We start from the raw sequence: 16,483 nt of genomic DNA, 5'->3' as shown, positions 1-16,483 counted from the left end.
AAATAGCCTTGAAGCTAATCCATGAAAATATTACAAAGCTTCACATATACTGATCACTAATGGATATTTCTTCCTCTTTACTCGGATGTCTATTGAACCAGTTGTTGACACAGTGTGCTTTTTCTTTTCCCAACCCTCCCAATGTACAGGAGGACTGAAATGTGTATAGGCTCGTTTTTCTTTCCCTTTCCTTCCTCTCTCTCACTCACTTTTGAAAAGCCTCAGCTGCATCCTAGCCCTAGGTGCCCTATTGAGGACAGCTCTCAGGGCAACTCATACAACAATGGTGCCTTTGCTCTTTTTGGGAATTACAAGCAGCAACCTTGATGTACTTAGCCAAAAAAAGAGAAAAAAAAAACCTCTCATGTAGCGGGTGATGGTGAGTGTCTGCCTGTCCATCTCAAGATGGCTTCATGTGTCCACTTTTTTGGAATCATAAATCTCCTTTTTATCTCTTTCCAAAATATCTCCCCAAAAAAAGATACTTTCCACCTTTTGTGTAGTAAATTAATTCAGTACCTTAGATGTTGATTGCGTTTGTCCACTTTGTTCTCATGGGCTCTCAATTTTCTGACTTCTGTCAGGCTTTTATCTAACATCCTGTCCTCAACTACACATGAAAGTGCCACTCCAGGCCTTTGTTGCTGCGCTATCATCAGCCAGATTGGAACCAATAGACTTACAATTGCGAGACTATGAGTTTTGCACTCACCCAAACAAATGAGTTATGTTTCTGTTGAACGAGAAAAGAGCACACCCAAAGCTTTTTCTTTATCGTTTTTTTTTATAATTATTCAAATTTCGGTCAATAAAAGCTGCAGTAAGGATTTAATACTGAAAGTAAACACATGGTATTTACACCTGTGATATAACCTTAGACTTTTAAAAAATGATTGAGAAGTTACACAAGATTTTTGCGAGTGAGGTGTCGTTACAATTTTGAACTTGAGCCTATTTTTTTATGATAAGTTTGAGCAAGAAGAAGTATTAAATAAATATTAATAATATTAATAATGAAGATTTAAAATAAGTATTTAAAACCATAAATAGTGAGTTCACTGAAGTAATTGTGTCATTATCTAGAGTTATTCATAAAGAATTCAACAGACATTAGAAATGTGAAATAAATCTCAAGTTTTTGGTGAATGCGATAAACATGTATATTTGCAGATAGCAGGGTGTCAAATTTGCACAACAGCTCAGTTTTACTGCTGGCCTCTGTAACTATCCCTGCTGTCATCATTGCTTAAAATCTGTATTGTTTATACCCAGGCAAGACTAAGCAAAACGTGAAAGTTTTGACACACACTGGGTCCTACTTTTGTTTGACATAACACTAGCACAATATAAGGTATACAGTTGGATATGTATAACTGTGACAGCTCTAGCATTGGTATTTTTTAAGGAGTATATGGCCTGTAAATTTGGACTGGATTAGAATGGACAAAAAATTTGAGGTTAGCCAATATCCAGAGAAGTATTTTCATCAATATGTTAGTAGTGTAAAAAAAATTTTAAATGTGATTTTTTATGCATTTTGTCTACCTTTGCACTTTTGTGGTGTTCAATAACAGAACATAATCTTTATGGTATTGAAGTTGAGGTGACATTATAAGTGAACATCCAACAAACTGGGTTGTAAGAAATGTGACCACACCATAAATTTCAACTCAGGAAAATCTTATTTTACTCTATCAGTGTTAATATAGAATGTACACCATGTCCTGATGGTTTGTGAAGTTGTATATAATAATGTGTGCAAATACACATTATTTATAAAATATTAGAAATTTGCATTTATTATGTTAATTGTTTAGGTTTAATTGCATCGTATTGAATGAATAATTCTATTTCAACTAACTGAACTGAACATTTTCTATTTATTTTTATTCATTTAATTTGTCATTAGCATTACTGGTATGTATCATTCTGTTTACCTATACAGAATTGTCTTACATTTGTACCTCATAGGAGTATTCAACCATAACCTTTTGTTTCTGCTAAATTCAACACTGATAGGATGCCAACTGCCACTATACTAGTACACAATAACATTGAACTTAGCCTTATGTATATTTCATTACAGTAGGACATCTTATTGATTCAGCATTATTGTTTAAGAAATGTGTGTTCTACCACTGAAATAAATAAAAATTTCACCTAAGTGAAAGTAAGCTTATTTAATTTATTACACCTAGCCAAGCAAACTTTTAGACTAGCAACATTGTTGAAATGAATCTACTAAATTAAACATTAAGTCTCACAGTTCCTTATTATAATGACCACAACAGAATGTCTCTAATAGTTTCCATATAATAATATCCATAACTTTTTGAAGCATATGCAATATGATAGAAAAGAGTTGCCACTAGTTCAAACCGGTTGGAAAAAAAAGTCAATAAGAGCAAAAGAACAAGTTTGCCATTTCAGTTTAGCTTCACTTCTGTATTATACACCTCAGACTGCGCTTAGAAAAGAAAAGTGGCACTTCATGGTCTGCTTATTATCTACTGATTGGACACGACTTTGCACATAGTCAGTTGATGCGTGAAAGCCGTAAAACAGTGGCTAAGATCAATCACATTCTAGAAAGACTTTTATAGAATTTCAAGCATATGCAAGCATCGAGACTGAGAAGCTCATCACATGTCGAGGGGTTAAAGAAGTGTGACAGTATGTAATTAAGTTCAATGGAGTTTAATCAATCTAGATCATTTATATGCGTTTTAAAGAACAGTGGTTGAAGTTTTAAATAGAAAGCACTTAATGCAGGGTAAGGTGGCATTAATGCCTACTCCCATGTTAATAATGGGGAAAAAAATGCCTTTTCTTAATCGGAAAGCAGTGTCTGAAATTGTTGTTGAATCAGAGTGGCTCCAGGGTTAAAGGTGTGTGTGTGTGTGTGTGGGGGGTAGGGGGGTATATTTTATGAAATAATTAAGACAAAGCTACTTAGTAGACTTCCTGTGGCCAATATAAAACACACATTAGCAGACCTTTATAAATAACTTTTCATAAATCAGTGATCTCTGTAATTTTGCTTTTAAATCTAGCCCTGAAGCAGAACCAAGCCACCAGCAGAATACAGCCTGTGACAAATTAAAATAAAATACTTGATCTTTCTTCTAATATAGTTATTTTGACTAAGCACTTGTATCCTTAAAGAAACATTTGTACCTCATAGGAGTAGTTTTCTAAACCATAAAATCTGATCACAGTGACCAGATCTAAAACCAATTGAACACCTATGGAAAATTTTCGACCAACATATTAGACTCTGCTCAAACCAGCCATTAGCGTTGCACAAGCCAGTGCACTTTTAGTGCCGGTCCCAAGCCCAGATAAGTGGGGAGGGGTCCGTTAGAAAGGGCATCCAGCGTAAACATGTGCCAAATCAAATATGCGGATAACAAACCTAAATTTCATGCCTGATTGATCGAGGTCCAGGTTACCAGCAACTGCAACAGGTATTGTTAGCCAACAGGGTACCGGTGGCAATTGGGCTACTGTTCGCCAGAGGAGGAGAAGGAGAGGAGAAAGATGTCTACAGAAAGAGCGTGGAAAGGAGACGTGTAGGAGAGTGGGCAGATTTGGGGTGGGCTCTTTAAATGTTGGTACTGGTGACTGGTAAAGGGAGAGAGGTAGCTGATATGATGGAGCGGAGAAAGTTAGACATGTGTGTTCCGGAGACCAAGTGGGAAGAGAGTAAGGCCAGGAACATTGGAGGGGGGTTTAAACTGTTCTATCATGGTGTGGATGGGAAAAAAATGGTGCAGGGGTGATACTGAAGGAAGAGTACAGTGTATTGGAGAAGAAGAGAGTTTCTGATAGAGTGAATGCTGAATGTTGAAGGGGTGAGGATAAATGTCATCAGTGTTTATGCAAGTGGGTTGTGAGATGGAGGAGAAAGAACAATTCTGGCGTGAGTTAGATGAAGTGGTGGAGAGTGTTCCTAGGAAAGATTAGTGATCGGGGCAGACTTTAATGGGCAATGTTGGTGAAGGGAACAGAGGTGATGAGGTGGTGATGGGAAGGTATGGCATTAAAGATAGGAATGTGAAAGGGCAGATGGTGGTAGAGCTTGCTTAAAGAATGGAAATGGCAGTGGTGAATATGTATTTTAATAAGAAGGAGGAGCATAGCATGTTGAATAAGAGCGGAGGAAGGTGCACACGGGTGGACTATATTATATTTCGGAGATGCAACCTGCAGGAGACTGTAAGGTGTTGGCAGGGGATAGTGTAGCTAAACAGTATTGACTGGTGTTCTGTAGGATGGCTTTGAAGGTGAAGAAGAAGAGGAGGAAAGTGAGGACTAAAAAATAACAATATGGTGAAGAGGTGCTGGATGATTGGGCAACTACTGTGAAGTGATAACGGAGACAGCTAGGAAGGTACTTGTGTGACACTTGGTACAATACAGAATTGGGATAGACAGAGAGATGAAGAAAAAAAGCAAAGGATAAGGCATATATATATATATATATATATATATATATATATATATATATATATATATATATATATATATATATATATAAGGAAGGAGGAAGCGTGAGCAGCGATTAAGAGGATGAAGAGTCGAAAGTCGTTTGGCCCAGATGACGTACCAGTAGAAGCATGGAGATGTTTAGGAGAGATGGAAGTGTGGAATTTTGTTCAACAAAATTTTGAAAGGTGAGAGGATGCCTGAGGAATGGAGGAGGAGTGTGCTGGTAATGATTTTTAAGAATAAGGGAGATGTTATGGGAAAGAAGCCAGGCTGAGAGAAGAGGTGACCATCTGTGAGCAACAGTATCTGTGAGGCATTGTATGAGGAAGTCAGGTGTGTCAGAGAAGTATGTGAGGGTGCTGCAGGACATGCAGGAGGACAGTGTAACAGCAGTGAAGTGTGCAGTAGGAACAACAGACTGGTTCAAGGTGCAGGTGGGACTGCATCAAGGATTGGTTTTGAATCCTTTTCTGTTTGCAGAGGTGATGGACAGGTTGGCGGACTAGAGTCTCTATGGACTATGATGTTTGCGGATGATATTGTGATTTGTGGTGAGAGTAGGGAGCAGGTTAAGAAGAGCCTGGAAAGCTGGAGGTACACGTTGGAGAGAGGGGGAATGAAAGTCAGTAGAAGTAAGACAGTGTGTGAATTAGAAGAAGAATTAGAGTAGCCTTTATTTGTCACATATACATTACAGCACAGTGAAATTTGTTCTTCGCATATACCAGCTTGCTCAGAAGGGTTCAGAGATGATACGATGAGGGTTAAGCTTAAAGGCCCAAGAGTGGCAGCTTGGCAGACCTTCTGATCAGTAACCCAGCACCTTAACCACTGAGCTACCACTCGCTTGTGAATGAGGGGGAGGGCAGTGGACTGGTGCGGTTGCAGGGAGAAGAGGTGGAGAAGGTGAAGGAGTTTAGGTTAGGCGTGCAGGAAGGGTGACGTGGGTGTAGAAGTGTGGCAGGAGTGATTTGTGATAGAAGGGTATCTAAAAGAGTGAAAGGGAAAGTTTATAGGACTGTGGTGAGACCTGCTATGTTGTATGGTTTAGAGACAGTGGCATTGACTAAAAAACAGGAGGTGGAGCTGGAGGTAGCAGAGCTGAAGAGATTTTCATTGGGTGTAACGAGGATGGACAGGATTAGAAATGAGTTTATTAGAGGGACAGCGCATGTAGGACGTTTTTGGGACAAGGTGAGGGAGGCTATATTGATGGGGACATGGGGTATATTGGTTGGAGAATGCAAAGGATGGAGCCACCAGGAAGGAGGAAAAAAAAAGGAAGGCCAAAAAGGAGGTTCGTGGATGTGGTGAAGGAAGACATGCAGAAAGTTGGTGTGAAAGAGGCTGATGTAGAGGACAGAGTAGTATGAAGCAGCTGAAAAGTGTTAGACAGTGCTCCTCACCACTATCATCCAAACATTACTTGAGGGATTATCTTGTGGATGAATAGTGTTTTGTCCTTCTAGTACAGGTTCACTAGTAGAAAGTATGCCAAGCCATTTTAAAGCTGTTAATAGCTACTAGACTGGGACAGAAATTCAGGCCAGGAGACTGTCCAGGCCAGCTTATACACACACAAACATTTTGAGACCCTTTGACCATTTACTGAATCTCTTTACAATCCCATTGATTTTTTTTACTCATGCAAATAATCAGCCATCATTGAAGCAGTGTTATGCATTATGCAATACACTTCCAGGTCAAGAGATTCAGATAATGTCAAGATCATACAATGGAACGAGGAAAAAAAATATGATCTCAGTGACTTTGACCAAAGGACATCTGTTGGCAGAAACATCCATGTTTGAGCTGACAGGAAAATCAGTCTTTATAAAAGTGCTTATTTTGTATTCCCTGTCTGTTACACCTGGTGGCAGCTTGTCTATAATAATAATAATAATAATAATAATAATAATAATAATAATAATAATAATAATAATCATAATTTGACAGATGGACCTGTTTTATTCAATATGTGTTCTTTGACATTGCATCAAAATTATTAACCTTAGACTAATAGAGTTTTTGGTGTTTTACTATGTATATGTAGCCTAATGATTATATTAATAACAAGAACAACTTGTTTTTCTTGTGGCATCTAATATATATATATATATATATATATATATATATATATATATATATATATATATATATATATATATATATATATATATATAACATTTTATGTATAAGTTTCTGCAGTCTTAAGAAACAGATGTGCAAGGAAAAATTTGCAGACCAATAACACATGAACAACTGCTCTTAACTATGTTCATTAATCAACATGAATTGAAAATAAATAAATAAATAAATAAATAAATAAATAAATAAATAAATAAATAAATAAATGTTATCCCAAAACACAAAGCATATGTTTAGGCAGGTCAGTTACAACATTATGAGAGCACATTATGTTCCAAATTCCAGCAGCAGGACCATGAGTCTACTGTACTTTTTAAGTACTTTAACTGGGCTGCTCCAGGCTCTTGGGTAATGTTCAATACCTCTGATTCTCAGTATATTCCAAATTTTCTGCTTCATACATAAAACCATTGCATTCAAGTACCTTAAATGAGCCGCATGTTTGTAAGCTTTTTTTTTTTACTTATGAAAGAGTGAACAGAGCACAAGAATTTTGCTCTTTGCTTTTCCTGGTCCAGAACAGTATGATGTGCTTAAGTGATGTTACATCAAACCTCATCTTCACGTGCTGTTCTCATCCATTTTATTTCATAATTGCACTGTAGCATGCTTCTAATAACTTTCTCTGCTTCCTAAAGAACAGTGAGAGGTTTTGAAATTAAACACCCCAACTGCGATATCAGAGGGCATCCATCCTTGCAGCTGTCTACCTCTGTGAATTAGCTTCATCAAAGATTTGAAGGACAAAAATAACATGGGAAATATCATCACCTAGGTTTCTTTTTTTTCCATGAGAAGTTGGGGGTAAAAAAAATAAATGAGTTCCAGAGGTAAAGGTAATTTCAGTTTCTAAAGTCCTTTTGAAATGGCTTCGTAATGGTTGACAGCAAACCCGCGATGAATAAAGCACATAAGGGAGCTGATAAATAGGGGAGCCATTAAACCCATTGATGTGTGACTTATGCTTGGCAAAATACCGCTGTCATGAAGGTACAGTGGATTCCAAGCGTGCCTGCTTGCTTGGGGGCTGTTATTGATTTCACCTTCATCTAATCAGTCTGTTGAATGCCATAAAACTATATGGTAGATGACAAAGAGTTTCATTTTTATGTTTGAGAGTTGGGAATGTCATAGATCATGCAAAAGCTTGAGGCTCTTTTGCAACTTCTGCACTTTTCTTTACAGCAGTGATTTAGTCCTTGCCCTGAGGACCTGAATAGAGACTGGCATGGTGCAACAAACTAACTAAACAGCTAGTTACTGACGTTTGAAGGGAACAGCCAAAGAAGGTGTGCCCAGACCAGGAAGTCTTTAATAGCCTATTGACAAACAGTATAGAACAGTCTGAAATATGTTTATCTTATAAAACTGTTGTCGCCTTGGTTTATGCATCATTTACAAGACCTGAGATAATGTTAATATATTTTTTTTTTCTTTCAAATGTGTTTAGTCTGGTGTGTGTTTATGGTAAGAAGTTTAATCCGCACTACAGCTTTCATGAATAATACCAGAGCTTTTCTCATGTATTTAATTATTTTGCTCTATCTTTTTAAACATGTTGCTATATGTTACTTTCATATGTTACCCATTCACTATAAATCAAAAAAGAAAAAAATACTTTTTCTGATTTTATCATATTTTAGAATCTAATAACAAGCTGCAGTTTAGTTTATAGTAGCTCAGTTTCAGAGGCGGAAAGTAATGTACTTTGTTACTGTACTTAAGTAGATTTTTCTGGTATCAGTGCTTTACTTTACTATTTAATTACGTTACTGCGTTTTGATCTATTAGGTGAAATTAACATTATTTTTCTTCTGACTGCGCACCGTTTTCATCCCAACAACCTATTACTTGTCATTGCGTGGCTTTTTCAAACCTACCACTGGTGTATCATTTCCTTGCTATCACACACCACAGATGTAGGCTAGCCTATAACGCTCATAATAAAAACAGAGAGATTCCTGATCACCTGATCATCATCATTGTTTGTCTGCTTGTGTTCTATATGGTGGCTGTTTAGCCTGTATACATTTATTACGTAAAAATTGAAAGTTGAAATTATGTTGTATTAATATGATGTGAGTTCAGTGACCTGCGTGACACTAAAACAGGTAGTAGCAATGGCTAGTTTTTAACTTAAGTACATGTCGGAGCCCAAACTTTTTGACTTTAACTTGAGAGAAAAAGTCAACCTCAACTTTTACCAGAGTCTTTTAAAACATGATTGTCTGTACTTCTGCTTGAGTGAAGTATGTGTGTAATTTTGCCATCTCTGCTCGTTTTTATTATTGATGATTTTGTAATAATCATTTCACAAACAAAATAAATCAAAAACAATATTGCATGAGATGATTTAAAAGAAGTGCTCAGCTTTACCACTGACATCAGATTAATACACTGTCATAAGAAATAACACTTTTTTTGCCTAAAAGGGTTGTCTTGCAGAATTTCTGAAATGGTGCTGCTCTTTTCAGGTTTTTATTTACTACTAGCATTTTTGTGTCAGGTGTCAGGTGCGCAGACATTAGACTTTTCGCTTTGTTTTGTTTGTACAGTTCTCATAATGAGCACCCTGACTGATGCACATAATATTCTGCATACGGATATAATATGGAAAAAACTCAATAGACACTGATGGCCCAATGGTAGTCTTTTAACCATTTATATCCATTTTAACTTGGCAAGAGGCTGCGCTGGCAGAATTTCTTAATAAACCCACACCATAGGTGGTGATATATCCCTCAGTCAGGGAAAAGGCTGTTTACTCTGTATTTGTGTGCACTACACCAAAGCCCAAATTCTGAAAAACAACACAAATTTGAAATACTCAACTAGTCTCTAGTGAGTTCTATTCACAGTTTTTTTCCCAGATCATCACCTAAAACCACCAAGTAAAAAGTGGGTTACTAATTTAATATCAGCATTTTTGAATCAGTCAGACTTTATTGTCTTTTTCCTTCCTACTTTCAAGTTTAATGACTTACTTGTCAAGTTTAATATTTTTATATGCCCTTTAAAATGTCACTTTCTTTTGACTCTAGTTTTAAAATGTGTGAATTATTCATGAATTTCCATCTCTTTTTTAGATTTGGAAAACTTCAGGACTCATCGAAGAAGTGCGGTATCTGTGAGGGAAGGACAGGGGGTGGTGCTTCTGTGTGGCCCGCCTCCTCACTCTGGAGGTTAGTACCTTGATTTCTAATATCCAATAAAATTTTTTCATTTGCTCTCATCTCTTTAAGCTAAAAGCTTTGTCCATAGCCATTTACACTGCGATTAGATGATATTAGTACTGTCATAGTTGTAGTTGACTATGAACTTTAATCAATCAGTATATTTTTTTCTGTGTTTTTTGTACTTTATTGGAATATTTTTTATTTTAGAAATAGTTTACTTTTACTTCTTACAGTGCCAGTCAAAGGTTTGGGATCACCTAGTTTGTTTTTATTAGTTTTGAGATGCAGATGCATGTTTCTTTTTGTTTCTATGCAAGAAACTAGGTTGGAGATTTACTTTGAGCAAACAAATCTTTACACAGTCTTGGCATCCAAACAGTTTTTTTTTTCTAAATATTATATATACTGTATATCTTTGCTAGTTGGATATTTCTTTCTGACCTTGCAATCCAGTTCATCCCAGAGCAGTTCAATAGGAATTAGGTGCAGTAAGTGGGCAGGCCATTCCAGGATAGATAAGATTTCAGCTGGCTTTTTGCTATCTAAATACAGAGCTACACAGCTTGAACGTTTGCTTTGGGTCATTGTCTTGTTGTATGGTTAAATTGGTTCCAATTAGCCACAGTCCAGATGTAATTGCATGGCGTTGAACTACAGAGTGGTAGCCATGTTGGTTCAGTATCCCTGGAATAGGTCGCCAACTCATCTGTCCACAGAACTGTCTTCCAGTCTTATTCTGGATTATTGTTCTCTAATTCTTAGGTGTTTTTGCCTTTAACCTTTTATCGTCTCACAATCAGTGAGACACTTCATCAACCACTGGCTTTTATTGATTTTTAACTTGGACAATACATTTATTTTAATCTATGCCACAGCATGCACTGAAATATTAGCTTGATAACTACAATGATACATAGCTAACTTGATAAATAGTGGGCGTTAGCTTAGAGTGAAGGTCAGAAGCTGTAGCTGACCTTAAGATGTTATGATCTGTCATGGTTGATGCTTTCTCTTATAAAACCAGCTTGCTCATTAGCCTCCTTCTGAATTGTAATAAATAAGGGTAGAGTGTATAATATTTTTCAGATACATTTTAAATCACTAAACCAAAAAAAATAAATGTTTATCCACTTAAGACCTTTAAAATGTTAAAAAACATTACAAATCTTTTAAACAATACTGAAAACATTACACAGCAAAAAAAAAAAGAAAAAAAAAAAAAAAGTGATTACTTTTAAGACTTATATAGTGTAGTAAAATGTTCTACAATTTGAATGAAGCAGAACCATATAGCCATAAATAAATATATGACCAAATTCCCATAAACATTTTACTAGGCTAGCTAAGTAAATAGGCAAAATAATTTTCTTTTCATTATGCTATTAAGATTTTTTTCAAAGTGTCTCTACTTAATATATTTTTTTGCTATTGAGGGCAAAACAAGAAAAAAAAAAAAGGTTGTGTACACTGACAAGAAAATTGCATAGGCATGAAAGAAATAATACATCACATGCAATGTGATGTATCAATTTTTGTAGCAAAACAGTAATGGAAAAAGCATTCTCGTGTGTATAAATCATGGATAATGGCATGGTGTTATCCTGAAGTCTCCTCCTTGTGTATAGCCTACTTACATTTACATTAATGGCATTTGGCAGATGCCCTTATCCAGAATGACTTGCAGATCTGCCTTAAACTTGCTATCAATAACATGTCCTTATGCTGGTTCACTAGATAAAGCAACTAGATAAGGATAGCATCAATCTTAAAACCCTGTTGGGAAAAGTTAGTACATCCATCTTCCTACTCGTCCACATTCTGTTCTACCTTCAATCTATTAATGCTGTCTTTAGTTATGTCTTAATTGTTTACACCCTATTTGTGGTTCATGAGTTAACAAAAACATGTCTTAATTATGGCCAATAGTAGTATTAGAAGGCACTTTAACTGAATCTGTGTTGTCATATACTAAAATTATAGTGTGGCAGTAAAAATGAGAGCCTCATACATCTTTATACACTTCGGTGACTTTCAGCTCGTTTGCTTTATATCCACTATTTAAAAAAAAGACATTTAAACATTTCTAAGGCATTTTAGACACTGTTCTCATTCCATTTGTGGTTGTCGATTTGTCATTCTATGGTTGTTGTTTTTTTTTAAGAATTTCTGTTCTTTTTTCTCCTGTGGTGTTCTGCTACACAACTAGAGACAAGCTCTTTAGTGTTTGTTCCCCTTAAGGTCAGTGCTCGTTCATGCGTTTTATGCTTTACTATTCCTAAAATATGTCATGATAGTTTGTTATAAAATTTGTGCACAGACGTAAAGCACATTGCAGAGTGCGAGAAAAGTTTTTTTCTCATGCTGTTATAATGAGAGTGAACTCACAGAGAGTAAAATGTGTATTTTAGTCTTGCAGAGCTGTAGTCTTCGAGAGAGATGGCTCTGTTTACAGTAACAATGTACTTCTGTAATTTTTTTTTTCTTTAACTGTTGGACATTGTGTTTTGAAACAGTGGTTGTACTTTAGAAATGCAGTTTTATGTCCGTGTATAATGTTAGTACAAGCGAGTCCTGCAGCTGTCTGGAAATTTTGTGTATGGGCATATTCTTCCAGTCTTTCTGTAACAGGCATCTAATTACTTCATATTCAGTAGTGCATTTTGCCAATTTGTCCGTAGCAGAAAAAGAAGGAAGAATCTACAATCCTTCTATAACCCTTGCCTCATCGCTCCATTTCCCTCCACCTTCCAAGTCATCATTAACACAGTCATATCAATTTAATAGCCTGTAGTTAATTAATCCAGCAGCATGGCAGCATGCATATTAGGAGCTCATTCATGTTGGCAGTGATGCACATAAAAAAGCACTTCTGCTGCATAAAAAGGCATTCTTTTTAGGCGTGGCTGTTTGGTTCTACCTAGTTTATGCCTCTGTAATGTTTTCCGATCTACATTTAAGGAGTTAAATTTATTTAGTGTGTCAGCAATAATGGGAACAGCATCTACAATGAAAGACAAAAAAACATTTAAATAGTTTTTTTATGTTGTCTAATTGTTTTGCATATGGCAGAAATTATCAGGTGTTATATTGCAATGAATCATTGTCTATTGCTCTGAGGAACATAGGTGTAAAAGTATCATTGCCAATTGTAAGTCTGTCTGTCATATGTTTTCAGTTTAGTTGCTTCTTTTGTTTTATTATTTTGTAAAAATTTAGTCTAACTTTGCTTATAAATTTTACTGTGCAATTTTCATTCTAAGGGCTCACACACAGCTTGTTTTTTAACTCAAATAATTTTTGCCACATTCTGCACAAAGAGTGTTTGTGGCTAGAAACAGTACAAAATGCAGTGTTCATACTATATTATGCAATTTAGTTCCGAAATCGAAGAATTACATGTCAACATAAAGCCATACTTCAGCAATTATTATTCTTATTATTAAAAAGTAAATTCTAATGCAAACTTTAAGAAAGGTCACATTGCTAATGAAGATATCCTTGAATCCTTTGATTACAAAGTGAACTTAAAAAACATAGCTTTCGTAGTTATATATAAAACTGTATATAAAGTTTATAAAAAGAACATAGAAAAACCACAGGTTCACATTACTTCTCTATCTTTGCACTGAGCCAGTTGTTCAAACAGACAAGACTGTTTACATTTTTAGATGACAGGGCAGCTCGTAAAAATACTCTTGTAAATGTTAAGTAATTATGTGTTGTGTGTTCTGTAATTCTTCATGCTGCCGCTAGAGACACTGAGTAGGAAAAAAGAGAAAAAGATTTAGTTTTGGTACACTAAATCGAGGGTGGGCAATTAATTTTTACAAGGGGCCACATGAGAAACCTGAATTGTGTCAGAGGGCCACACCAACGATAATATTTTAGGGATGCACCGAAATGAAAATTCTTGGCCGAAACTAAAAATCAAAAATGAGGAAATCAAGGCCAAAACCGAAACACCGAAAGAAAAGATTATGTCAATTATTAGAACCATTGCATTTATGGCTATGAGTGAGTACTAACCTCACTAAAATCAATGCATCGCAATTCAAAGAATAAATCAATTACAAAAGTGTTTTATTTATTATTATAAATGTTGTTATTTATTTGTTACCATTCATAGTATTGACAGACAGACAGCAGTCAATTATTATTAGCAACGGTCTGTTAAACGAAAATAATTGACCGCCGAACGTTTGGAAGCCCATTTAAGTGAATGGAACGTTCTAATCTACAGTATTAAGAAGAGCCGTGTAATAAATAAAATTATATTATAATGATTATTATTTTCGGGATCCTTAAAGATCACCCCGTCGAGCCACTGGTGACCATTCCAAAAATTTTTGAGTTATACCTTTTGCCTTTGCACGATCACTGGAAAACTTTCCTGCCTTTTCAAAAACATCCTCTACAGACGGTGCATCCCTGTAATTTATGATTGGCCTCACCCGGCCCGTTGTACGTATACAAAGGGCCACATCCATATATATATATATATATATATATATATATATATATATATATATATATATATATATATATGAGTAAAATGAAGAAATGAAATGAAGAAATTTGTGTTGACATGTGTGGACATTTATATATATATATATATATATATATATATATATATATATATATATATATACATAAACAAATATTATAAGTACCGTAATTTCCGGACTATAAAGCGCACCCTTGAATAACCCTTGTATAAGCCCACTGAATTTTACAAATATTTTTATTTTTAACATAAATAAGCCGCAGTTATACACTGAAACTATGAAACTGATGCTCATTTCTAAGTTTATTTGACTAAACCGTTACGTTGTTGCCAAGAAAAATAAAAAAGCACGAGTTTTGAAAACCTGTCTGTGCTTAAATTATTTCTGTTGCAACTGGAGTTAGCGAGCTCTCCCTTCACCCAGATTCAACGCGCTACAACGGCTTGTTATATAAACAGTAGCCGACCAAGAAAGTCATTGTTCACTGTCTTCCTCCTTCCTTTCACAACTACTGTATTTCTCTCGGGAGTTTATCTTTTGGCATCGTCGTGCGTTTAAAAATCAACACCGGTGGAAGTTTTTCTCCCGATGCCGTGCAGCTCAGAACACAGGTGAGGTGCGTTTTTTCGTTTCCGTTCGAAAATTTCATTGGTCTAATGTTATGGGGTTCAGTTTTTTGGCTTGAAGTTTGTGAAACCGGGAAAAACCCAGGAAAAATCCATAAATTAGCCACTTCGTTGTTTAAGCCGCGGGGTTCAAAACGTGGGAAAAAAGTAGAGGCTTATAGTCCGAAAAATACGGTATATAAAAAAACTATGTAATAGTGTATTACAATCAATTTCAGCCATCTCTATCATTCAAAAAAAGGAGCCTTAAATTTATGGTTCACTATTTACTTTTAATATCTCTTTAAAGTCATAGAATAATCTATCTATCTATCTATCTATCTATCTATCTATCTATCTATCTATCTATCTATCTATCTATCTATCTATCTATCTATCTATCTATCTATCTATCTATCTATCTAAATATTTATAATTCATACAACTTAAAAGAGATATTAGTCCCTGTAGTCATATATATGTGTGTATACTAGCCAGCCCTGAATGTACAGCATAAGCAAAGCTATTGCAACTTGCACCTTTTCAAGTTTAGGTCTCTGCAGTCATGAAAAGCCACAGAGGTTGCTTTATTCTATTTATTCTGGCTTTCCCTCTCATTCAGTTCAATGTCTTTTCTTGCTCTGTCTTTATTCTGTCTACAACATCAATTCACAGTACAAATACTGTAGGTGAAAATGAAACATTACCAGCAATGGCACAGAGAAGAAAAAAAATGACATTTTCTAAAAGTTAGAACACATTACCATTATGGGACAACACCAAAGCTTTAGCTAAAACAGAAAGTATTTTCAAAAACCCATTTAGAATAAAAATGCCTGAGGTGGCATGGGGCTGAGGAGGTAAGAGGGTGGCGAGGGTAATAGCAAAGGATGAACATACAGACTTTTTTGTGATTTGAAGCTAAGGCAATATGTGGAATCATAAACAAGCAGAATCATTTAAATGAGTTATTATATAGTTAAATGGTCCTCTTTTACGTTTTTTAATGAGTTTTCTAAAGAAAATTAACTTTTGCTTTGGTTGACCTATGAATGAATACAAATACATGGTGACTTCGTCCTTAGTTAGGAAATTGAATGTGTCTAAATTCATGATTTATTATAAAATGTAATATACAAGAAAGTCATTTGGCAACTGAACAGTGTAGCACATAAGCACATCAATATACCATGCTCAAGTATTATAAAGGTTTGAGTCCTTGTCAAAGTGGAATTTGAGCAATATTATATGCACAAAGATTCCCATTTAGTTAATATTATACACATAATTAGATTATGCATAATTTACATTTCTTTGTTCATATAACTGACCAAGTTGTGGCAAAATCACAATTTTGTCAAATTTTTCAACAGGCAGATTTCTCCTGTTGATCTTGTAGTCTTAACCAATTCTTGGTTTGGTCACACTATTTGTAGTGTGGTCTTTACACTGCTTTTGCTTGGAAAGTTGAGAATGAGAATGAGAAGAATTTTTTTTGCATTATAAATTGAAGTATAAAAAGAACCAATGGCAAATGTTTTTTTTTTTGGTGGCAAAA

General features: G+C 35.4%; 1 protein-coding gene across 1 annotated transcript in view; it reads left to right on the top strand.

Annotated features, from left to right (window-relative positions):
* cntn4 (contactin 4) overlaps window positions 1–16,483 on the top strand; it is a gene marked incomplete at its 5' end in the record, with an annotated part of 127,180 nt that overhangs the window by 18,350 nt on the left and 92,347 nt on the right. Inside the window, one exon of the mRNA XM_046846325.1 lies at window positions 9,726–9,821. Within this exon, the coding sequence (XP_046702281.1) occupies window positions 9,726–9,821 (96 nt within the window). The remainder of the gene's footprint in view (window positions 1–9,725; window positions 9,822–16,483) is intronic.

The sequence above is a fragment of the Silurus meridionalis genome, chromosome 1 (genome assembly GCF_014805685.1).
Source record: "Silurus meridionalis isolate SWU-2019-XX chromosome 1, ASM1480568v1, whole genome shotgun sequence".
Classification (NCBI taxonomy): Eukaryota; Metazoa; Chordata; class Actinopteri; order Siluriformes; family Siluridae; genus Silurus; species Silurus meridionalis.
Note: the sequence above shows the minus strand (reverse complement) of the source record. Positions and strands in the feature narration are given on the sequence as shown.